Source organism: Taeniopygia guttata, chromosome Z (genome assembly GCF_048771995.1).
Source record: "Taeniopygia guttata chromosome Z, bTaeGut7.mat, whole genome shotgun sequence".
NCBI classification, from domain to species: domain Eukaryota; kingdom Metazoa; phylum Chordata; class Aves; order Passeriformes; family Estrildidae; genus Taeniopygia; species Taeniopygia guttata.
This window is the reverse complement of record NC_133063.1, coordinates 69,372,324-69,398,643: the sequence shown is the minus strand read 5'-3', so window position 1 is coordinate 69,398,643 and position 26,320 is coordinate 69,372,324. Positions and strand designations below refer to the sequence as shown.

The window sequence follows — 26,320 nt, the reverse complement described above, 5'->3', positions numbered from 1 at the left end:
TACTAGATTGAAAATCTCTCAAAATAGATTTTGGAGGGCCCAGGGTCTATTTTTTCTTTTGAAAAATCAAACCAAAATCACCTCAGCCTTTCTCAGCTTAGGCAAATATGGGGAACAGCCTGCTTCCCTCTTATACACAAACTAGTATTTCTCTATTCATTCTTGGAGTTTCCAGATATTTAAAAGGACTCAGACATTGACCAGGAGTACTCTAATCAATTACAGGTTTCTAGCCTACTTCATTTGAATACCCTCTTGAGAACTTCATTGTGTACAGTGTTCATGACTACATAATAACCTGGCATCAATTTGTGGAAAATGAGATTATTTTTTGAATAGTGTTTTCACATGTGTATATATATTAGAATATTTTTCTTATCTATTAAGACACGAATGGAGATTTAGATGAGAATATTTGTCACGGATTTTAAAAATTAATATTTCTGGAAGTCAATTATGTACTGTTTAATATTGTCTGATTTTAAATGCAATGGACTGCAGCTCTGCCCATATTCTTTTACCAGGCATTATTATAGCAAGTTAACCTTCCTGAGCTTGTTTGGCAGCAGTTATCTATCTGTGAAAGCCAGGAAGCTTCAAAAGTTAATGTTTATGTAAATTCATTTCTATCAGTAGTGTTTCATCCTGTTGAGTTTGGGGTTTTTCTTTGCGTTATTTAATCTGTTGTGTAATTTCATCTGCGTTAGTGTAGCAGGATGTGAGTGTGATACAGCTAGAAACTAAAAGGACAAAAGACAACACAATGGGGTAACAAATATCCTGTTAAGGTCAGCTGTTGAAGTTTTTGAATTTCCTCACTCGAGAGCTCAACCTTCATGATTTTTTTTTTTTTTTAATACATTTAAGATAAAATTACTAAGCTACTTGGATGCAATACAGAAATCAATGTCATGAAAGTGAACCAAGTGTATCTTGCACATTTTCCTAACTGCTTTCTGGACTCACATCAATTACCAGACAGAACAAAAAGGCTTTAAACTGAAGAAAGTAGGTTTAGACTAGATATTAAGAAGAAATTCTTTTTGTGAGAACACTGAGGTGGAACAGGTTTCCTAGGGAAACTGCAAATGATCCATCCCTGGAATGGTTCAAGATCAGATTCGATGGGACTCTGAGCAACCTGGTATAGTGAAAGATATGACAGGGGCATTAGAACTAGATGACTTTTAATGTCTTTTCAAAATTAACCATTTTATGATTCTATAAGAGCAAGAAACTTTAATATACACACACAAATATAAAAACAAGAAGCTTTTATGAAGTGATTCTAGAAGTCTCTAAACTGGTTACAGCAAACTCAAAGTGAAAAATTTGTTTGTAGTTAATTTTTCCATATGGTATTCTCCTCTTAATATTTCACAATAAAGACACTGAGTTTCACTTTTGTTTCTACTCAGTTTTACTTCTGATTGGTAGTAGCAGCAAGCTGTGTTTTGATTCACCGTTCTGGAAAAGGATGAGGAGCTTAAAATCAGAAACGTATTCCAGTCTCAAATACAATTATAAAAATATGCAGTCTGCTGATTATTAAAATCTACTGAGTAATTGTTGCTCAAATGAAAATAGATATGAGACCCATTGCTTTATCAATATTTCTGAAAAAATTACTTTAAGAAAAAGCTAGATATCAGTGTTGGTATCAAATACGCACTCTGGCAAAACTGTAATACTAAAATATTTTATGTTAAAAAGAAATTATTAGGTATCTTTAACAAAGTTGATTTGCTTTTGAATCTTTTGGTCAATTTTAGTGAAAACTAGCAGGAGTATAGGCTTTTCACAAAGAAGTAAATTCCTAGTCTGGATTCAAAAAGGTATGGACCTCTCCAAACCAGCTAAGAGGCATTTCTAAGAGAGAGGCCTGTCCCACATGCCACAGCTTTGGTAACACAGCTTTCATTAATTAATTCTGGGATCAAACTCTGCATAATTTAACAACTACAAACTACTATTGCTTTGTAGTTACATTGGTAAAACAACATCAAATCCATGTCAAATCGCTCTTTTCTTCTCCTCCTCTATTTTTTGATCTGAACTGATCTGAATTCCAGTCAGATCAGTTAAAGATCTTCCTTTGTAATTAAAACAATAAATCAAATTCAGCCCTTTTAATTTCCTATATTGAAAAAAGGACCCACCAACTATTAAATTTGAAAATATTGATATCTTGTTCCACTTTTTATAGCGTAATGGAACATTATGCTATAAAGCTCCAAACATTTAGGAGCTCTCTGGGACAGCATTTCAGGATCTAGAAATAGCTTCCACTAACTTCTTTTCTTAGAGGAGGAAGATTTTTGGATAAGCAATTCCAGTGAGTATTCCCTGACACTGAGGTACACATACAAAATAAAGCCAAAAAGCTCTCCCTAGGGCAAAGAATATGTATTACTTGCCATTAAGCTTCCTCAAGGCTTAGGTTATAAAAGATCTTGTCAAGGTAGCTATACCTTAGGCAGAAACAGGAGTTAACTTGATCCTTCCAGGGAGTAGTTTCAGAGTGTATCATTCCTAAGATACCTTTCATGTGAAGGACTGAAACAATTAGATGTACATATCTAATTGCTTCAAAGAGTAGAACTAGTTCTCATCCACAGAAATGAAGGAAAGCTAGTCATGGTTTTTGATCAATGCTGAACAATGTTGAATCTGGCATTCCCAGGACCAGAGAAGGTGCAAGAGTACCCTGCAACCCTGGCACTGCCTTCAACCCAGCTAGACCTGTGGAGGAAACCCAGTCCTCTGAGATAAGTCACAGGGTGTCCAACCCTCCTGGATTTGAATGTCTTCTATTCTGCTTCCTCTGCTGCTACAACATTGAGTCAGCCAAGAGCTACCAAAAAATCCAGACAGATACTTTAGTTACCAGAAATTCAGTCAACGGGAGCCAGTTTGTGCTTAAGAGATGCTGCAGCAGGCAATATAAATAATTATTCTACTGATCTATGGAGTGGTTACCATTCAGTAAATGGCAAAGGAAGCAAATTTAAAAGCTTGCAAAGGGAACAGCTTTTACTTGTAACTGCCACTGTTCTGCTTACCCTCAGAAGTGAAACTAACAAGCCCCACACAGAGTTGAGTTTAATATTTGGCTAGCAGCTTCAGTAATACCAGAAGAAGTGGATTGTCATGAGAATGGTCGATGAGATACAACTACTGAACTACTATGGTTAGCATCTGTGTTTCTTGATTTGTTACATGAGCTAGCGCTGCAAAAATATGCTGGCAAGGGTTTGGATTCTTTTTTTATTCCCTATAAAATGCCAGTGGGCTGAAGAACAATATTTAAAAATAGCTTTAAACATTTAAAATATAAACAGATAATTAAAACAGTAGCACAGTTACATTAGTTTCTTCAATTGTGTGCTTCTATATGGTTCTGACTTTTATTCCCCACACTACTTCATTGAAAAGCAAGAAGGTAAAAAGTAGTATCTAATCCTCAAAGCTCCTTCTCTTAAGCTCCTTGTCTCTGTGCTGGAGATAGCTTTGCAGTAGCAATGGTAGACACCTTACATGATGAAATGCAGTCAGGGCTTCCACCAGTGGAAAGTTAATAACAGAAACTCCCACAGTATTGATAAGCAAACACAATATTAAATTAATATTGGAAGCCAAACTGGCTTCCTTAACAGAAGGTCCTAAAATAATAAAGTCTTTCCGTTTCATAAGACTGGAGCTTTATATCAAGATTTTATCTTGTACTATTCAGAGACTTAGGACTTTATAGGAATGTGCTCATTGTCCATTTTGTAGCATAATATTCCACCAGTTTTAAAGCAGCCCATGCATGTTAGTGCCAGTCAGAAAGAAACCTTGATTTTGAGTGTTAGGTTTAGGTTTCTTTTTTGCTCTCCACTTTTTTCCAAATCTCAGATGATTCAGCCAGAAGACTATTTTCAAGGTGGCAAGCCTTCAAGGAGACCTCTGAGGTGGAAAGATGAGGGAAATACCTTGTTTCTACAGAAAGAACTACTAGGGCAGATTTAGTTAGAAGAAATCCAATCTGTCTCTTCACTCTTCCATTACAGAAATCCTGGATGAAAATCCCTGTAGTGAGACAGATCAGTGACCAGTAGAAAAAAAGAGGAAGCTGTCTGGGTGAGCAGCCTGGAGGACAGTCTGCAGAGGATTCTGTCTGCATACAGGGAACAGAGAAGTAAAACCATCTGGCAACTCAGAGTCCCACTGCAGCATAGTGGGTTTGTTCTTCCAGTTTGTTCTTCCACAATACAGCAAAGACCATGGATCTAACAGGAGTGAGAAGAGACCAGTGGAGAAAGGGATTATCACCATGGAAAGCTTTTTCAAGTAAAAGTGGCAGAATGTAGTCTTGAGAGGTAGACAAAACAAAGTAAACAAATTCTGGGAAAAAAAACCACAATAATGTAAACTTCACCAAAACAAACAAACAAACCCCACCATCCTCATACTAAAAGGGAGATTCAGGCTTGTAGAGCCCAAAGAAGCTTACAGCCATCATAAAGTAATGCTAATGTTTGTACATTGTGGGATAAAAATGAGTCACTTCATTCTTCTCTACCACTAGCACAAAAGCTGTTCTCCAAAACACAAGACTTTGGAACAGAGGATAAAAATGCATGAAGCTAAGGATTATATTACATTTAACGCAAACCATGTACCTTTTTATATTCATATGCCTACAACTCTGAAATAACAATTCAAATAATATATTAATTAGTAGCATTGTTATTGTCTGTAGAAAACATAAAGCAGAGAAAATCGGTGGGAGACTTCACTGAAATCTGGAAAGGTGTGAAAAGAGAAGTTTCAGACAAGTTCATTCATGGCAGCTCTTTCTTTGAAAGTGATTCAGTGAAGAAAATGCCATGAGCATAAATATGATTAAATTTTCACTTCATGTGTCAGTCAGGCAAGTGACAATTTTGGTAATTTCTTCTATTTTCCTTACAATGTCTCCATAGCTGTTCAACAATTTCTGACAAAAATTGCTCTTTTCTGTGCAAACTTGTGAGACTGAGAAGGGAAAAGAAGGGTAGTAGGATTCTGCAATATCCTTCTCCTTGGCTGTTAGTTATACTCTCTTTTTTCTTCTTACTGTAAATTTCAAGTTTTAAAAAAATCTGTTTACAATGCTTATTTAACTCTGCAAACTGAAACTGATGTTCATTCTTTATTTGTATTTTAAACTAAAATTAAGATTACCTTTTTAGGCAGCTGCCACTCCCAGCCTCTGGTGGTGCAACTTTAGATTAGCCCCCCTCAGCCTCTTGTTGAGTAAGAAACTGTTAAGAAGCCTGTGCCTTGTCTAATAGCCTGTTCTTCTAAGATGCTCTACATAGCATGGAAAAAGCCAGATCTTTCAGAACAGCTCCTCACTTTGAACTCATACATCATTGCTTAGAAAAGTCTAGAGAAAGATCTTGACACTGTTTCAAGGCAAAACATGGTGCTGACATTATCGGTGAAGGATGAAGAAACAGTATCTTTACTAACAACCTGACAAAAACATTCCAAAAGAAACAGAAATTCCTTTTCCTAGTCTGTTGTATGTAGCCCTGACTCATTATGGATGTGTTCTTTGAAAATATATTATGTAGATTACCTATGTCCCAAAAATCAAGTGAAAACAGTGGATAATAAACTTGTGGCATGAATTATTATGTAGATTTTTACAATCAATGCTCAGAATCATTATGCAGTAGAAATTCTTTCCCAGTCACATTCTGAATGTTTAGATGTGTTTCTAAATACAAAAACTTTTACTAATCTCTCAGGAAGCCATACGCTTCAGGCACCTTCCGAATGCTGGCACACAAACAAAACAGTATGGCTGTGGTTTTCTTTTTTCCCCACTTTCATGATGTTAAAAAAATAGTAAATAATTGAAATTCATGCATATTTTGATCTAGATACATCTTGAAAATCTTTAGTGCATCATACGGAATCAAAACTGTATTACCAGACACACAAAGAAAATAGTTTATCTTGATGTGCTGAGGGATGACCATTCAGAATCATAGTCTCAACTTATATAATATATGCACATTCATCAAAACTTAAGAAAATATACCTACATTTATGCAAAATTTGCTAAAGCAGTTTTTTTCTTATCCTTGGGGACAGTTTAGGATTGAAGAAAGATTTAAGTAACTTTTCAAGGAGCAAGGTGGCAGCAGGTTAAAAATGCAGTGGGAAGGGGTAAGGCATTTGTTCTGAAGCATGTAGCTTCTGAGGCATCCTGCAAAAATGGGTTTCCTCCTGAGCCTGTTGCATTTTGCAAAATGGGATGTGTCACTGACATGTAGTGATGATCACTGCAATCAAGCCCTTAATCCTACTACTTAATCCATAGTTAAGCACCAGATACCTCACACGGATCAGTCTCCACAAGGCCCTACATTCACCATGGGATCACTGATGAATGAGCACTGATGTTTGCTGTGTGAGCAGCTCAGTGAAGGCTGCCAGGGAAGCGTGGCCAAACTGGTACTGAGAAGACAGAGTGACAATGTGGCAGACATACAGCATGAGGACAAATATGCAAAGACACAGGCTACTTGTGTGCGCTCAGTTGCGCAGAGCAGTTGCTACTTCAATTTCCATGGGCACCCAGCCACTCTCACCCTCACGTAAAAAAATTATTTTGGCATTTGTTTTCTTGTGGCTACACCTTTGATCAATACCGCTTTAAACCAGGTTTATTCTGTGGGTCTCCTTATTGCTACATACACAGAGTATTTCTGTACTCTCTAATACACAGGAAACACAGCTCTGGGCACTCTTCTTAGTGAATATACATAATCTAACCGTTCCAGGAAAGAGATTAGCACTAACACCTGACATCTATTGTTACTGATTTACTACAAATCATCCTAGTAGTTCTGTCTAGTAACAATGTCACAACTCAATTTATATCTAGTCCAAGTGCTATTTGGACATTGTGATGCCGTGACACAGTGCATTACTTGCTTCTGTTACTCATCCAATGCCGTCACCACGCAGTTGAGCCCACACATTCTCTTCCCTGCAGGTCTTTCTGTCTTTTTGCCCCTCACTGACAACAGGTTATAGGTGTTTTTCAGAGCTTGTCGGTGTTGCTCAGAGGCAACAGGCACAAGGAAGATACTATATAACCCATCGTGAATGCTCTTTTAAGATACAGCTCACAAAGACCTAAGCAGTAACTGCAAAAGATGCTCCTTCCACATTTTAATTTTTTAGAGTTACCCTGACACAGCTGTGTGTCTCACTTGGGATCCATTAGGAGCCAGATTAAATAGAAGTGGATATACATCAGACATATAAAATAAAAGCATGGATCTGGCCATACAATATTATTTTTTTTTAAAGGAAAAATAACTCATAGACAAAATTATGCATTCTGAAAATTGGTTTCTTTTCTTGTCTTTTTTTGTCTCTGGTTTCTCAAGAGTATGATTGAGAAACAGGGAAGTGAATGTCAGAATTTGCAAGAAGAGAATTATGCCTCTGTGGATTGAAACAAAATCTGTATCACCCATGGGGAAGAGGAAGAAGAGAGAAAGTATATATACTCTGGCAGTAACAAAACACTATTCTGAACACATTACCCAAGAGAGCCATGTACTTACTGTTTTAGCCCAGCTAATTTACCTATTGTGTGCTTCCCCAGACAGTTATTGCACTGGCTTCTAGCCACATGCCTTTGATAAAGTGCACTTGGAATGAAATAATTTTGCTTCCAATATAATCTCTTCTACTCCAGAAGCTGTCCTACAGCAAATTAGCATGGATTTTCTGACATAACCACAGAAGGTGCAAACTATAATCATAGCATCATAGAAGAAAGTTATACAACAGGTATTACAAAATCGGCAGGAGATGCAAGGTAAAGGCATATTTTACAAGTACTTTTCACATCACCACCGTGGCTGCAGCTCTTATGGGACTGCACCTGATGTGGTGCATTCAGCTCTGGCAACCCCAAAATAAGACCTGGATCTCTTGGAGCAAGTCGAGAGGAGGTCCACAGTAAAGATCCGAGGGTTTGAGCACCTCTCCTCCTCATGAGGACAGGTGAGCGAGTTAGGTTTGTACAGACTGGAGGAGACTGTGGAGACCTTATAGCACCTCTAAGTCAGTACCTAATGGAACCTAAAGGAAGGCTGGAAAGGAACATTTTAAAAGGGCATGTAGTGACAGAACAAATGGTGACGGCTTTAAGCTAAAGAAGATGTGTTTGGATTAGCTGTTAGAAGAAATTCCTTACTGTGAGGGTAGTGAGCTGCTCTAACAGGTTGCCCAGTGTCGTTGTGGATGCCCAATCCCTGGAAGTGTTCAAGGCCAGACTGAATGGGTCTTTGAGCAACCTGGTTGGGGGGATGGTGGAACTAGATGATCTTCCCACCAAAATCATTCTAATTCTATTAACAGACCTGTTCACCCACCCAAAGGGATTAACTAAATTACCAATGGATTGTTCAGAGTACAGGATTATTCATGTACAGCTAATCCCTTCAAATTTAAATTATCTGAGTATTACTCTGCTATGGATGTACTGAGATGAAAGATGTGTCTCCTAGTAACTATCATCTTCATCATAAAGTCTGTGGCTACCAACAGTATGAATTTTTTTTCACCAAAAATTAATTTCCTCTGTCCAGCTCTTACTACTTGTGTGATTAGACCGCCAAAACAGATGCAAGTTGCTGTTTTGTCGATAAACAAACAGCTTTTATCTGCAGGATTTCCTTCTTCTAATAAGTACTTTTCCCAGAATATGAAGGCCATATAATTTTAAGAAAAATTACCTAAAACCCCCTTTGGAATTGTTAATATTTCTCCAAAGAGTGACTGTTCTGGAAAAACTTATTAATTTCATATACCATTCTTTTTCTCTGTAAAGCAACAAGCAAATTCACAGGATTTGAATTGTTGCAGCAAGCGTTGTGCTGTCAATCTATGAAATTTGTAGCAGGGCTAAGGCTTACCAGTCCCATTTTTACACTGAGGTTAAGTACAGATAATTGTGTAACATAATTTCTGCTGCTTGGGCAACTTATTGCTGTCTCTATCCTGGTGCAACTTGGAACATTTGGAAAAACTCACAGCTTTAAAGTTAAGCTTAAAAAGAATAAAGCTTTTCATTTTTGAGATTGTGACAATACTTGCAATTTTTTATTTAAGCAAATTTTGGAAATCGGAGCTGTAGTACAAACTTGAATAATTAATGCAAGCTTTATATTTTAATTCTAGTGGCTTTTAATTGTAGTTTGTACATTTCACCTTTTGGATCAGTGGCATCTTGTATTTTGGGTAACTTTAATTCATGAAATTTCTAGGTTTTTCATTACATAGTGACAGAGGGGATCAAGATAAATTCTTTCAGGCCTATATTCCTCTTTCTAGCATGAAATGCAAAAGAGTTATTTTATTTCACATCCTATTGTTTTATTTAGGATTTCCTTAGCTGCAAGTCAAATTTTGAAAAGCTAACAAATTATAAAAATGGGTTCACCCTTTCCCTTCCTCCCTCTCTGGGAACTCCCAAAGTGTTTTTTTTTGATGTATCAGTTCAGGATAGCCATTTATGTTATGAAGGGCTTAGGAAAGACTTCCAGGCTATTTTTTTCCCCAGTTGTTGTCTGTTTGGCTTTAAAGAGAAAGAAAACCTTATTTAGGAAAAAAATACTTTATTTTTTTCAAATAATGTCTGACAGATTACAAGAACAAAGTACAGTAAAAAAATTTCTCACATGGCCTGCAAAAGTTAACAAAACAGTAAGCAAATACAGAACCTCTGTCCAAGTCCTTCTTGGGTCCAATATATATTATTCATACTACAGAGGTAATGCCCACTTTACAGTGGCATCAGATTAAGTTTGTGAAACCATTTTAACACAGTCACTAGTATCTGCTCTCTTTATATACCAGCTTTTGACACAGTTTTATTTTCCTCCAGACACATGAAGGATAGTCTAAAGTCAAGTACAAATTTCTTCCCTTGTGTCAGGAGTTCAGCATTAACTTCAACAGGTTTGGTTGAATCCACCAGTAGCCTTTCATGGGTAAACATATACAACCTGGTAGAAACTTTTTTGCATCTGTCAATCCATCCCATACAGCATTATTGGCACTTTAAAAAGGGAGCAGATGCACCAAATATGATGGTGGAACTGAATATATTTTTCTTTCTCAAAGCCTACAGCTATTTTGCTACTTCTAACAACTAATTGTGAGCCACGAGTACAGCATGCCAAACAAACCTAAAAGGAATATAAGTGATAATTCAAAAGCTGCCATGGAGGTTTCTCCTGCCATGCCCATGTTTGCAAAAGAGACTAAAATAAGTCAGTACAGGCTGTGATCTCTTCTACAGTATTCTAACATTAGGAAAAATAAAAGACAGATATTTTATTCTTCCTTTGAAACTGCAACCCTGAGATGAGCTCAGCTGGTTAAAGCATGGTACTAATAATGCCATGGGTCATGAGTTTTACCCCTGTATAGGCCATTCACTTAAGAGTTACACTCAGTGATCCTTCTGGGTCCTTTCCAACTCAGACTATTTGGTGCTTCTGTGAATTTAGCAAATGTAAACAGGAGTGGATCCTCTGACAAATTCTACACACACACAATGAATAAACAAAGAATTGCTGTCATACTTTTAATTTTCATGCCAATATTATCTCTGCAATTACCTCAATAATCTAATATTTCCATTGTGATAATTTGTTTTGCAATGCAAAGCTTGTTTTTGTTTTCCCTGTCTACCTAGACCTTTCAGAAAAAGCTATGAGTGAAATCAGTAAATACATAAAACCAGAGCACTCACCTCATTAAGGCTTGAGAGCACAGTGACATGAAGCACTTGCGTCCCATTCAGTGGAATACAGTGCAAAGTGTCCCAGGTCAGCTGAGACTCCAGAGAACCACTCCAAGTAGCACAGAATACTGGCATTGCATTTATAAATAGCACAGATCTAAATAGTCTGAAGTCGTCTTTATTGTTTATATGCAGTGGGCTTGGGTAACCCTGCATTGGAATCATCACAGGTCTCCCTATGCCAGAGTGTACAGAGATAGGTGGGGTTTATCAGATCTTTGCAGCATTTTCTGTCTTTCACAGATGTGAAATCTAAAAAACTGTAGATGTTTTTTATCTTATAGTTTTACTGAGGTTGCAAAATCCAATGCCAACACATGTCATTAAGACCTTCTCCCCGCCCGTGTGCTCTTCCTCAGCAGTCTTTGTTTCAATTTTAAACATGATCTGGAAGAAGCTTCTGAGGTGTCGCAGAAACTCAATTCTGAATGAGAGAAAATAATACCATTTAAGAAACAAAACAGAAAGTCTAATAGCATTATGTACTAACACAGATTCCAGCAACGAGCATGGTGAGTGAAACAAGAAAATATTGCTTAGTACAGAGAAACAGGACTACAAGCTTCAAACACTGTTCTCACTTGTATTGTAGAAGTAGCTAGTGACCCCTCCTGAAACCTCTGCAGTCTCTGTATAAGCAGAGAGAGGAATGGCTAGTAATACAGCAAGACAAAATGGTGAGGGAAGAAGAAAGAAAGGAGAGAAATGTAGCTAAGCACGTTATTTACTCTTGATGCTAACTCTTCATCAGGCTTATATGAACCCCATACCGACCTGTGATTCTCCTTTCCCCTGCCCAATGTTAAAGCAGAAATAAAACATAAACAGGCATAGCCAAAATATTGGGTGCACACTTTAAGAGAGATCCCAAAGCATGTGTTTGACTTCTGACTGATTACTGACTTCTCCACAGTTAAATGTTTCTTTACGATTACATTCAGACTCAGAATTCTTCCTGTTTTCTCATTTTCAGAAAAAAAAATCCTTTCATCATTTCAGACAGAAAGGCAACAAGAAACTGAACAATCACAATGATCCTAAAGAAACACTGACTGGACGGCGAGTAACACAAAAAATATAAAAAAAGAAAAAACCCAAAAACGTCCAAGAAAACATTTTTGCTGGCTTCTCCAAAAGAGGGAACATGTAATTGCACCAAAAGACTACAAAAAAAAACTTGTAATTGCTTCTGACAGAAGTCTGGACTCATTCAGTCATGGCCACAAGCAAGTCTGCAGTTTCCAACAAAGATTTAATCTCCTCCAGCAACTGGTATGTGCCTTTCTTAGTTTAAAGAAATGGAATGTGGACATCCAGTTCACACATGGGCTTGTCTGCTCTACATGCTGAAAGCATAATTGCAAGCTAATCACACATACATCATTACAGCAAATCAAAGAGTAAGTATCCACAAAACGGGAAAAAGGAGAACAAAAGCCTAAGCCTATCCCCAGTGTGGCATCATGAGGCCTCTGAAAACCTCTTGGCAACTCCTATTCACAGAAATTGTGAAGGAGTACAAGGAAAATTGCAGGAGCAAAATTGCTTTATACACTTCAGCTGGGCATGCTGCTGTTCCTGCACTCAGATATATACATGAGAGAGGAGGAAAATGGCAGGAACTGGAAAAAGAGAGGCCTGCGATGATCTTACTTCTCTCTGGGGCAGTCTGTTAAATACCTCTGCAGGGTGAATGTGAGAGCATTGCCCCCAGTGCAATGAATAATTTCTCCTGCACCTTCCTGGATTGATAACTTGCCTCAGCACAGACACCAGCTTTCTCATTTCTCAGATGGACTAAGAGTTGAAAGGAAGAACTGAAAAGCACCTTTTCTTCCATGCCTCCCCAGCTGCAAGGTTTCTGGTTGCAGCTGTAGTAGGCAAATGGGCATAGGCTGGCACAAATGCTTCAGTAAAGCTGACAGACAAGTTCTGTATCAGCCTTCTCCTTAGCTGGGTCCTTTCATGGACTCTGTCAGTGTGACATGAAAGCAGCCAAGCCCAAAACAGCAGGGGTGGCATGCTGAACTGCAAGGAGGGCACAAAACACAATGTAAAAATGACAGAGGACATGTGGAGCCAGAGACTCAGGGAGAAACCCTAAAAGGTGATCAGGAAACTCTGCAACATATTGGTGGGATCAGTTCAGCCTATACCTCTCTTGGCACATAGTGGGGTACCCTGCATCTTTGCGTCTTCTCCCTTTTGAATAAATGCAGAGTGAGAAAAATATCGGCCCCTACATACATGGGAAAGGCTCTCTGGGGTGCGAGCAAGGGGAAGGCTGCCTGGGGACAGCAGGGGAGAATGTAGAAGCAGCAAAAGGCCAGCTTTGTCTTGTACCAGAGGAAGCACAAGTGGAACAAGCCCTGAAAATAGAAGAGAAAGAGGCAGGAAAGTAGGGGTTTGTGACAAAAAGCAGGTCTATATTAGCTCTGAGGTTGGTCTGGGTTGCAGGTGGGCACCTCAAATAATAGTGCAGGCCGTGCTAACCACACAGACACAGGCTGCAGGACTGAGGGAGGGGGTGAAAGGTACAAAGAAGGTTTATTTTGCTGAAAATTTACGCTCTGTGTTCAGGCAAGAACAAGGCAGCAGCCGAACAGAGCTGCTCCTTAGGTGCAGGGACAGCTACACAAGCCACATTGGAGGCCTTACAGCCAAAACCAACAAGAGTAAAAGGCCTGTTTATTTAAGTGCTGTCTTTTCCCCAAAGCCTGCTAAGAATTACCAAGAAGTACACAAGAACTTCATATATTGGGCAAAGCAACCAACTAACAGACCAGTGTGCACCAGCAGCGCATTCTTGGCTCAGTTGCACTAGGGCCCGCACAGGGCTTTGCCTGCTAGTAGTGGCAGCCCCAAGCACGGCTCTCCTGAGTCCTGCCAGAGACCTTCCCAGGAGACAGACTGAGGAGCTAGGGGTGGGCATCCCCAGCCAGGGGAGCAACTGGAAGTGTCAGCTTGGCTGGGCAGAGGCACCCTAATCCCCTTTTGAAGCCTCTAAACCCTTGCAAAGCCATGGACTGGGGCACTCAGGCTTTTGGGGCACAACAGGCTTTCCTGTTGCTGTCCTTCACATACCCCTGGCTCATGCTGATCCAGCTGCATGCAGACAGGTCTGTCCTGCCAGACTGACCTCTGTGAGTTAGTGGGATGGCCAGCATCCTGCATTTGATTTTAAGTTCAGCTTGACAGAAAGGCACTTGCTTCTGTGAAATATGAATACTAAGAAAGTGGTAATGCAGAGCAGCTGCTGGTCATGCAGTCTGTTAGCCCTGTTGCCACTCAAGACAGCCCTGCTCATGGTGTTGCCTGAATTTCCACTCCCCATTGTTAGTTGAGGCAATGGATGTCTCCTGTGAAAATAAGAAGTTTCCTCATTCAAATGGACATGTTCCAAAGCATTTTGTCCCAATGGGATGCTCTCAGAAGCCAGCTGAACTGTCATATTCATGCTGTATTATGCTGGACAAGGAAGCCAATAACACAGCTTTTAAATAACTTCAGATTCTGTAGAGTCAAAGTGTTAAACACAGATGTCACAGCTCTGAAAGAAAAGAAGGGACAAGGACATGACAATAGTGCAATTTACTTCATAAGCTTGTGTATCCAATGAGCTGCTTGGGAGCCAAATTTACCAGTCCTTTATAAACAGCCCTAGTTGAGAGCATATAAAGCCCTAGTTGTTGAAAGCATAAAAGGATGCATTCTATCTGAACAGATCCTCACAGGACTGCTGAGTCACAGATTCTCACAGAATCATAAATTTTACAATGTGCTGCTTCAGGATGTGTACTCCTGACCTTTATCCCTGCTGCATACACCTAGCTTGGAAGAAGTGACAACCCACCAACTTGAACTCAGCCTGCTTACAAAATAAACTAGTGCATTTGCTTGATTTTCACAGAACAAAAAAAGGATAAAAAATTTTAAAATACTCACAATGACAAGTGATTGGATTGTCTCATATGCTTAACTGCACACTTCAAACATATCTACTCTTCTGAAACCTCCCACATGAATACTTACTTTACAGGGGATTACTTCCCCTTTGTACAATGGGACACTTCCCTGTCTTCCCCTCAAAATCTGATGAATATAATTTCCAAGGTATCAGGAGTTGAGAAGAGCAGTTAGGTTATTTTTTTTTAGCTCTCATGTGATGGCACCACCATTCTTCAGTTATCACAGTACTGTACCTTTCACGTATACAGCACCGGTACCATGATAACCGAAAAAGGACAGTTCATACTCTTATTATTTGATGCCATTGCCAGATAAACAAACCTCCCTTTATTTGACTAAAGAATAACTGCTCAGTCTCTAGAAATAACTGTGATCTAGTAAGTCCCCTAAAAGTCTGAGAAATTAAATTTTTGATAAATTATTTCAATAACTTTGTTTTGATAAATTGTTTTTGATAATTTGTTTCCCTAACCTGTTTCTCCTAGAGCTCAATTAGGCCACTGCTGTGAAAGATAATAAAAAGTGTTTTTATAAATACATTAAAAACTAAAGGAAGACCATGGAAAATCTCCATGCTTTACTGGATGTGGAAGGGAACATTGTCATCAAGGAAGAGGAAAAGGCTGAGGTCCTCAACATCTTCTTTGCCTCAGTCTTTAACAGTAAGACTTGTCCTCAGGGCAACCAGCCCCCTAGCTGGGGTACAGGGAGCAGAATAGATCTTCTGCAATACACAGTGAAGTACCGAGCCATTTAGAGACTCAGAATTCTATGGGGTTGGATGGAATTCATTCAAGGGTACTGAGGGAGCTGGCAGAAGCACTCACCAAGAAAATCTCCATCATGTAGCATCAGTCCTGGCTAACTGAGCAGGTCCCAGAGGACTGGAAGTTGGCCAGTGTGATGCTCATACCAGCAGGGTCAGAAGGAGGATCCAGGGAATATAGTAATAGCCCATGGCTTGGGTGGGTACCCTCTTCACTGGGTAAAAAATCATTTGTGTGGCTGGGCCCAGAACTTGGTGGTGCATGGAGTTACATCCAGCTGGTTGCCAGTGACCAGTGGTGTTCCCAGGGCTCAGTACTGGGGCCAGACCTGTTTAATACCTTCATCAGTGATGTGGATGAGGGCACTGAATGCATTCTCAGTCAGAGTGTAGATGACACCAAGCTGGATGGGAGTACAGGAGGGCAGGAAGGCTCTGCAGAGGGATCTGCACAGGCTGGATCATGGCCAAGGCCAGTGGTGTGAGGTACAACAAGGCCAGTGCTGGTCCTGCCCTTGGGTCACAACAACCCCAGGCAGAGTTCCAGGCTGGGGACAGAGTGGCTGGACAGTGGCCAAGCAGAAAGGAACCTCTGGATACAGACTGACAGCAGCTGAGCATGAGCCAGCAGTGCCCAGGTGGCCAAGAGGGCCAATGGCACCTGGCCTGTGCCAGCAACAGCGTGGCCAGCAGGAGCAGGGCAGGGATTGTCCCCTGTACTCAGCACTGGTGAGGCCACACCTTGAATTGTGTGCTCAGTTTTGGGCCCCTCGCTCCAAGAAGGACATTGAGATGCTGGAGCAGGTCCAGAGAAGGGCAACAGAGTGGGGGAAGTGTCTGGAGCACAAGTCCTGGGAGAAGCAGCTGAAGGAGCTGGGGTTATTTAGCCTGGAGAAAAAAAGGAAGCTCAGGGGAGACCTTATTGCTCCCTACAACTGCCTAAAAGGAGACTGTAGACAGGTGAGTGTTTGGTCTCTTGTCCCAGCTAAGAAGTGACAGGATTAGAAGAAATGGCCTCAAGCTGCACCAGTGTAGGTTCAGGCTGGACATCAGGAAAAGTTTTTTCTCTGCAAGGGTTGTTAAGAATTGAAATGGGCCACGCATGGTGGTGGTGAAATCACAATCTGTGCAGTGTTAAAGAAACAACCAGATCTAGCTTCACTAGTTAAGAAATAGTGTTCAGTCAAAAGTTGGACTTGATCTTAGACATCTTTTCCAACCTTGATAATTCTGTGATTCTGTAACCCGTGTTTACAACTAGCAATATAAAAAAGTAATTTCTTTTATCTCCTCTGAACAACTACCAGCTACAGATAAAGCTTTAGTAGAAACTGAAACTGAAGGACCAGATAGAATTTTGCTGCCAAATAAAACCTTGAAATAGCACATAGCTCCATGAATTGAAGTCTTAAGCTGTTTCATAGGAAAAATTACAGCTTTAGAGTTTAGCTAGCCATTTGAAATACAACAATTAATGGCACAGCTACAGAGAGATCGCTAGGGAAAATATAGTAGTGTACACTAGGCAACAAAAAGCCAGCTGATGTACACAATACATTCCAGGTCAAGAATCATCAATAAACCCTGTCTCTGCAATTCTCAGAAACAGGAATAATACAGAACAGTAAGGGACTCATCTAACATGTAGAAACAAATCCTAGGCAACTTACACCACTTGTCTCATTTGAAGTCAAGTACAAGTTGTTCTATTTGTTACCATAGGCAAAGTCTTCCATATATAAAAATAGCTGTGCAATAAAACTAGTGAATTAAAACAAGACTGTGTAATTAAACTGAACAAAACAACTTACGTATATGGAGACAGAGGTCCCAACAGCACTTTGGAAACATCCCGCTGTCCAAGGGTCATAAGGAGCAGAGCAAGGCTCTGATTTGTTGAATCTACACAGCCTCCCTGCAAACCAAAATGTTTTAATAATTAATCTCTGTACAAACCTGAAATTGGGATAGGAGGAGAGTAAAAAAGGCAAAAGATACACTTAAAAGGGTGAAATGTGAAATACCACTTCCAATTTTTAAGGGCCAAGAAGATAAAAATCTTGATTTTTTTAAACAATGATAAATTAATTTCACATAGGAGGCTGGGAAAAGAACAGAATTAAAACAAAACCCATAAGAAGGTCACATTAAGCATCCCTCCTAATCTGTTTTAACATCTCAGAATGTAAACACTGAACAATTTCTTTGCAGTAAATTGAAATGAGGTATTAGTTCTAGTTCACATGCATCTGAAGATCCATGAATTCCAGCTTTTTATGGTAATAATTACATTTGGACAAATAGTTCAGTGTTAGCAGGTGCAAAATAGCAAGCTTTTAGCACTTATCCACAAAAACCTTTGTTGCCAACTTTTCCGGGTTTACGCTTGTAAAACATTTCCCTCCATAATTAAAACAGAAGACTTTCTAATTTGTAAGTGAAAGAGGCATACATAAAATTAAGTAGAACCACACACACTCTTGTACATATTTGACTGTAATAAATCATATGCAAGGTAAACTTTTCTGTATGTGGAATGTGTTTACTATGATGCATACATTCATTAGAACTGGAGGGCTAGAATTAGAAATAAGAATTGTTTACAAAGCTGGAATATAAATTTAAAGGGATATTTTCAATCAAGGCTGCTGTAGAGAGCAGACACATGAAATCTACGAACAGTTTCCTGCTACATGAAGCCTAATGCAAAGTCCTCTGAATAGGCTCTCTGGAGAGACTGAAACTAAAACCTTACCTTTTTAAAAACAAATTCTCTAATGAGGTAAACTGGCAGCTACCTCTGTTGACAAGGAAGGTAACCTATCATAATTTCAATACATAACACTATCCAAGAAGGCAAGGGACAAAATATATTCTGGACTACACAGATTAAGAGAATCAGCCAATGTGACAACCTCAGCACATGTACTGAGTGAGATGCAGAAAGGGAGAGCCTTTCCAAGGGGGCATACTGAAGACTTAATTTTCAAGATGGCCTTGCTTCTGTGTGACAAGCTGCAGCTCCATTCTTCTGAAAAAAAGTCTGTGCATTACATGCAATGAACTACAGCACAGCAAAATAAATAGCTCTATCACATTCACTACCATGACCCAACTCCTAAAACATGCTCTTACAGCAGTATTAGCCCTCTTAACTGTGTGAACTTGCCATACCAAAATGAAGTTCACATGCTCAAGCTAATGCTGCCTATAGAACTGATAAAAATTTTGCTTTATCTTGAGTGAACAGAATTTGCTGGTGCAATCTAAAGCCACAGATCTCACCAGCTGTATTTGCTAATGAGAAGCACACACCAGGAGCAGATAAGAGTTTGGTAAGGAGTATTCCTGACAGTGGACTTTCTGTAGTTGTAGTTTGATTAGTAATTCAAAATGGTCCTTCTGACTTGGATGAAAACTTCGCATTTTCTGAGCTTGTTTTGTTTCTCTACAGCTGAAAACATGATAAGGTATCTGCTTGTATAACCCAATATATACAAAACCTTCAATCAGCATGGAGACAACCATATCATAAGAAATAAATCAAAACACAATGCACCCATTATATCCTAACTGCTTACATAAGCTCCCTTGCTGCAGTGAGTCAGTCATCCCCAGTACTGCTGTGCAGTAGCAATCTGTTACGCCCATTTGTGGTGGTGTCCCCCTAGAGCCACTCTATGATCTCCTCAGGAATTCTCATTTGACCTTGATTAATGGCTCCAGGGCAGTTAAGCTCCTTTTTAGCTTACCAGAAACAGTCAGCTCCTAGGAAGCTATGCCTAACAAACTGCTGTTTTCTAATGGACAGCCTTGGAACATTATTTTTGTCTAAATCATAGCCCAGGTGGAACAATACTATTGTTACTGCACCTTTTAATGAAAATTCCAGTAACAACTGACCCAGATTGTGGCCAGAATGGAGAATGACAGAAGGCTAAAACCAAGCATCTCACAACCCTACAGGCAGTAGAACTAAGTGAGCGTCTTTGAGTTCTCCAAGGCCACAGCAGGCTGCACCAGCACCTCCCTAGAAGTGGTACACCTCTTGAAGCTCAACAACCCTCAAGTCTTCAGTACTTGGAGAACAATCACCAAAAGCTGTTGACAGGGTCTGCGCTGATACACTCAACCCTCAAAAGCTTAATCCTTCAAGTGTTTACAGATAGAAAGCCATCTGACATATTTTACTAAACCTGAGGGGAATTCTTAACCTTTTTATATACATCTTTATGCCTATGTGTGTGCATGTATGAATTGATTTAAATATACTACAGCAAGTGTAGTATGAATGTTGCCATCTCGTAATTTGTCAACTAACTTACTACCAAGCTGATAGAAAATCTTACTGAATCACTTTGTAAATGTTAGCCACAGAATCACAGAATGGCTAAGATTGGAAGGGATCACAGCAGGTCAGCTGGTCCAACCTCTCTGCTCAAGCAGAATTTCCCCAAAGAACATGGCACTGGATTGCATCCAGACTGTTCTTGAGTATCTCCAGTGCATGAGACGCCACAATTTCTCTGGGCAACCTGTTCCAGTATGCAACCACCTGCACTGGAAAGGGTATGTAAAAATATCTTCCTCATATCTAGGTGGAACTTCCTGTGCATCAGTTTCTGTCTGTTGCCTCTTGCCCTATTGCCTAGCACTACCAAGAAAAGCTTGGATCCGTCTTCCTGGCACCCTCCCCTCAGATGTATCAATAAGGCCCTGGCTCAGTCACCTCTTCTCAACACCAAACAGGTGCAGCTTGCTTGGCCTTTCCTTGTAAGAGAGATGCTCCAATCCTTTAATCATCTTTGTCATCTCCTCTAGACTTGCTCCAGGAGCATCATGTTTCTCTTGTTATGAGAACAGAACACAGCATTCCATATGTGGCTTCACCAGGTCTGAGTAGAGGGGCAGGATCAACTCCCTCAACCTGCTGTCAATGCTCTTCCTAATGCACCCCCGGATATCACTGGCCTTCTTGGCCACCAGGACACACTGTTGGCTTATAGACAGCGTGTTGTCCCCCAGGATACAGAGAGCTATTCCGCAGTGGGTCAGTTCCCAGTCTCTGCTAATGCCCAGGGTTGTTCTTCCCCAGGTACAGAACCTTGCATTCACCTTTGCTGAGTTTCAGGAGGTTCTTCTCAGTCCATCCCTCCACCCTGTCAAGGCCCTTCTGAAGGGCTGCACGACCCTCTGGGGTATCGGCCGCTGCTCCCAGCTCTGCGTTGTGAGTGAAGCCATTGAGAAGACATTTGTGCATTTGTTCAAGTTATTGGTGGAGAAGTTAAACAATATTGGACCAGTATTGAACCCTGGGGACACCACTGGTGACAGGCCTTCAGCCAGACCCTACACTATTGATTACAACAACCTGGGATCTCCCATTCAGCTGGTTCTTAATCCACCTCCTTGTCCAGTCATTTAATCCACACTTCCTAAGTTTGCCTATGAAAATGTTGTGAGAGACAGTGTCAAAAGCCTTGTTGAAGTCAAGGTAGACAATATCCCCTGCTTTTCCTTCATCCATTCATCTAGTTGTTTCATTATAGAAGAGAAGCAGGTCAGTCAAATATGATGTACCTTAAATGAATCCATGCTGACTACTCCTGTTCACCTTCTTGTCCTCCATAAGGATAGAAATGGCCTCCAGAATCATCATGGATTGATGTGAGGCTGGCTGTCTGGTAGCTTCCTGTGTCCTTCTTTTAATTTTTATGCCCAGTGTTGCATTTGCTTCCTTCCAGTCCTCAGGCACTTCTCCTGCTTACTACAGCATTTCAAAGATGATTGTAAATTGCCCACCTTGGTGTCTGTCCAAGATTAAAAAAAGAACGTTTTCCTATTTACCATCTGAGTAGGAGTTGCCTTGGGGCAGTTTTCCTTATCTGCTGTTAATAGCCCCATCAATGCCTTGCCACATGACTCAGAGATAACACCGTCCAGGAGCAGGTGATTAAGGACACACCTCGTGACTCATAATGACTACATTGTAAGATGCTCTGCCCAGCGGGGAGGAGCTAGGCATTCCAACCTGGATAAAACTGGAGATTTCTAGACAGAGGGTCAGCCTTTTCACAGGTTCTCCGAGAAGACACAGCAACTACATCTGCCATCCCAAGAGGACTGCAGCTACTCCAATTTGGACTGCTACCAGCACGCTGGCCAGGTTGTATTCTGACTTTGTCAGTAGTCTTTCCCTTTGTATTATTGCATGTATTTTTGTCCTTTTCCCCTTTTCCCAATAAATTGTATTTCTGACTTGGAGTCTCTCACTGGTTTTGCTTTCAAACCAGAACAGTGTCTATCAGCTCTCTCAGCACTTGTGGGTGCATCCCATCAGGGTCCATGGACTTGTGGATGCCAGGTTTGCCTGACTCCAACTCGGTCCTCCTTAAGCAAGTGAAAGTCTTCCTTCAACCCTTCCTTCTCTCTAGTCTCCTGGGTCGGAGATCCCTGAGGGTTGGTCTTGTCAGTGATGACTCTGCCTCCTCTGTATCCTTTGTTAACAGGGCCCCACTTCCATTTAGTATCAGGCCTATACTATCTTTTCCTTTTGTTATTGATGTATTTGAAAAATCCTTTCTTGTTGTCCTTTACATTCTTTGCCAGACTTAATTCCAGGTGGACCTTGGCTTTCCTTGTCTCTTTTCTATGTACTCTGACAACCTCTCTATATTAATTCCAAGTTACCTGATGCTGTTTCCAGGTCCCGTGTATTTTCTGCTTACCCTTGATAACGAGAGGAGTTCTTTATTTATCCATCAGATCTCTTCCCCTTTGCCCAATTTCTTGCTCATTTGGAAGTATTGTTCTAGGGCCTGGAGGAAGCGATTCTTGAATATCAACCAACCCTCTTGGATCCCTCAGGGTCTGTCGGACCCTGTGAGGCTTGTTCTCATGTCATTCTCCATGAAGATCTCCCTGCAGAAGCTAAAGTTAACTCTCCTGAAGTCTGTGGTTGTGGTTATTTGCTGCCCTGCTTTCTCCTCACCTGGAACTGAATTCCACACTCTCATGGTCACACCTCCAGCAGGGCCTTCCCTGTTTGTTAGTATCAGTTGAGCAGCACACCATTGCCTGGGGGATCCTCCACTACCTGTGTCAGGAAATTGTCATCCATGCTTTCCAGGAATCTCCTGGGCTGTTTGTGTTTCACTGTGCTGGTTCTGCAGCAGATGTCAGGGGAGTAAAGCCCTCCAAAAGATCCAGGGCCTGTGACTTGGAGGCTGCTTCATGATGCCTGTAGATGGCTCATTTGCTTTCTCCTCCTGATCAGGCAACAAACACCCACAGCAGCAAACACCCTTACTAGTCTGCCCTTTTATCCTGACCCCTAAGCCCATCGTCCTCACCAAGACAGAGCTAATACCGTCAGGGCTGTCTCTCCTGAACAGGGTGTACCCCTTCATGCCAACATTCCAGTCACATGAACTATCCCATCATGTCTCTGTCACTGCAAAGCCCTGTGAGTGCCTGTAGGTCTTCAGCTCATCTTGTTTGTTCTTCATACTGTGTGCAGTGGTGCACATGCACTTTATAGAAGTATTTAATTGTGTCAGCATTCCAGGAGATTAAATGCTGCTACATTTAGACAAATTGTTGATCAAGTCTGAGGCTACATTTTGCAAGGGATCCACCTCTGTAACCCAAACGGAGGACCTCCCTTACCCCTTTTGTAGCCTTATAATTTTCCATCCTTACCTTTTTGCATTCCCGTTCTCTGCATAAATCATTGTAGATTCACTCTAGCCCAATTTTTTCTTTGCATGCCTCATCTATGTAATAAGCAATAGTGAACCTTGCCATCAAAATTTGTGGCACATCAACAAATTTATACAAAAACTTACTTTTGACAATACTTTTGCCAGAGATTTAAGTGATCTAAACCACTCATTTGCAACACCATTCCTACAAAGGCAGCTCCCAGACAGTGACATTAAGTGATTGCTTGTAATCTAATGACTGAACAGTAACTTCTGCCAAGTGAAGGACTTAACATGCCCAAGGAGGCCAAGCTTTTTTCTATCAATCCACCTGCCACTTACTCAAGAGTCAAAAATTAGAAACAATCCTACCAAAAGAAATGGGATGGGCAAAATCAAAGCCAAGGTACATTTGTTCCAAAATAGCTGGCGCTCATTACCAATGTAGAATGCAGCTTCTAGACTGTATTAATTCAGTCTATGGCAGTTTCTCTATTATTGTTTACACTGACTACAGAGCCAGATTCAGCTAGTTGGGACAATTAGACACAGATCCCTTCAAATCCCATCCACTTTTAAATGTTGTACAAATACTACAGCCGACAGGTACATACAAATGTCACAGCTCTATGTATTGGACAACAGTGTTTCAAAAAGGTTTTTTCTTCTGAGCTTGAACCTAGCTTTGATTGAGTGTTAGTTATATTTTGGGATACACACAATTTTTTCCCTTACATGTGTGGTACATATTTGAAGGACTCAATAGTTTGTCATGCAAAGGGTAACAAATTATTGCAGAGCATTTGTATCTTAGTTTTTGGGATTTGGGATTTTTTTCCAGAAGAACAGAACAAAACCTTACCACACTGAAGTAAGAACATCTTGAAAATTAAGACATCAATGAAATCCTTCACTCATTTTAGCTCTAGTTCAATAAAACAAAAAGCTTTAAACCTCCTGCCCCTTCAAGGTCCCCTAGCAACTCAGCCTTTCTTCATTAAAGAGTTCAGCCTTAAATAGGTACACATACTCCCCTATTTTTCATGATTACAAAGAATATAAAAATTAAATCCTTTTCCAGTTCTTCCAGACTTTCCATTCTGCCAATTACTCTCTACATAAAGCTCCCATAAACAATGTCTTTCAAAGACAAGAGTTAAAATCCTTACTGGTCTTCTACAATTAAGCTTCAGAAAGAACTGTATATGGATTTGTAATGACAATGCTAGTCAGTCACTCCATTGCCCCCTCTTGCAGAGCCACTGCAATTAAGGCACTGTGCCACTTACTATTAGTCTATTAGCTCAGACATCTTTCCATCAACAAATATGCATTTAAAAAGCTCTGCTGATTCCAAGAATCATGCAACCTAATTAATATATGTTTGAGTGCTCAGTAAAAGGACTTTTAGCAAGACTCAAATCAGATTTCCTAGGTGGTAAACTTTACACAATGGCAAACACTTCACAAAATGTCCCTGGACCCCTTTCAACAGTAACTGCAACTCCAGCAGATTTGTGGGTGACCCCAATACCTAAAGCCCTTTTACAGAGAATTATCTCTAGTGTTCTCAGGGTGCCCTTGTCCGGTCATCCTCCCTAGCTCCCACAGCCTAGTACCTACCAGTAAAAACACAGACGATGAAATAATCCCATAAACAGAAAATCTAAAAACAGGAAAAGAAATTCTCCCTTGAGCCCTCAATTCAACAAGTAGGTGGTGTAAAAAGATGTGGGACTTAATGATTGCCTGTTCAGAGCAATCTATTCTTGCTTTTTCAGATTTTTAGTTTCAATAAACATCTTACCTAGGCAAAGAAACATAAAAAACCTAAACAAACACTGTGCATTTTGCAGCATGTTCCTATATTCCCTCTGTGGTCAGCACTAAATCAAACTGACCTAACAAAAAAAACCAAAAAAGATCAAACAAATGAAAAACCACCCCAAACAAAAAATAAATGTCCGAAAACCAAACACCCTAAAAAAACCCATCCCAAAAAAAAACCAAACTAAACCCCAAAAAAATACAAAAGTAAGAAAATGAAAAAGAAACCTTATCTTTCAAAATTCAGGCTAGCGCTGTAGGACCATGGGTATCATACATAAATTCAAGAATGTGTTCCAAAAACTACATAACAAAACCCATCATACTGCCCATGAAGGAGGGAGAGGGGAATGCACTAAATAATGACTAAACACTGCAGTGAAAAAGTAGCACAACAGCCAAAAATGCTAGCAAACTAGAACTTTTCCACAGTAAGCTGCTGTAGCGAAGGACAAATAGGCTGTACACTGCTTAGCACTTTTAGTCACTTTTGGACAGAAGTCACCCACACATAAAGGAGTCTTCCAGCAGCACCAACAGCACTATAGCAAGCCACAGGTAACAGCCTCACTCACTCAGATCCTGGTCTTCAAAGACACTGAAACCTGACAGGCTATTACTTTATGATTCAAAGATTTGTCTGGCCCTGCTTCCTCCTCAAACTTTTTTTCCTGTTGTCTTAAGATCTTCACTATCCTTTGCAGAATTTGACTCATCATATTCAAATGGCTGTCATACACTAAAGCAGAAAGTTACTTGCTTTAGGCCGTTCCAGCCCTCTTCGTTTCATAAATTCTCTGGCATCTGATTCTGTGCAACACATAATATCTGGACAAATTGCCTCACTAGTTCTAATCTATCAAGTGCTAAATGGTTTCCAAAGGAAAAAAAAATAAACCTATTGTTGCTGATAAAAGTATGTGGAAACTGGATTTTTGATGTCTCTGGACATCTGACTACCTGAAGAAGTTTTCCAAGACATGTACTCAAACAAATGTACCAAAAGATTTTTGTAGTTCATGCCTGCAATAAAAATAACTACATGACACTACACAATTGCAAGAACAGACAGATGTTTCCATCACTAGCTGTGACTACGTTCTCCACACAGGCCAGACTTTCAAATACAAGGAGTCTAGATTGTACCCAGCAACCCAGGAGGAACATTTTGGTGGTGGCATTTCC

General features: G+C 40.2%; 1 protein-coding gene and 1 non-coding gene across 2 annotated transcripts in view; both read right to left on the bottom strand.

Moving 5' to 3' along the window:
* Positions 1–9,657: 9,657 nt before the first annotated feature.
* RCL1 (RNA terminal phosphate cyclase like 1) overlaps positions 9,658–26,320 on the bottom strand; it is a 33,566-nt gene continuing 16,903 nt past the window's right edge. The window contains exons 8-9 of the mRNA XM_030257506.4: positions 17,417–17,520; positions 9,658–11,294 (exon numbers count right to left, since the gene is read on the bottom strand). Coding sequence (XP_030113366.4) covers positions 11,144–11,294; positions 17,417–17,520 — 255 coding nt within the window. The 3' untranslated portion in view covers positions 9,658–11,143. The remainder of the gene's footprint in view (positions 11,295–17,416; positions 17,521–26,320) is intronic.
* Positions 15,041–15,112, bottom strand: MIR101-1 (microRNA mir-101-1). The gene has a single exon (NR_049010.1). It is a non-coding gene; the product is annotated as a microRNA mir-101-1 (primary transcript).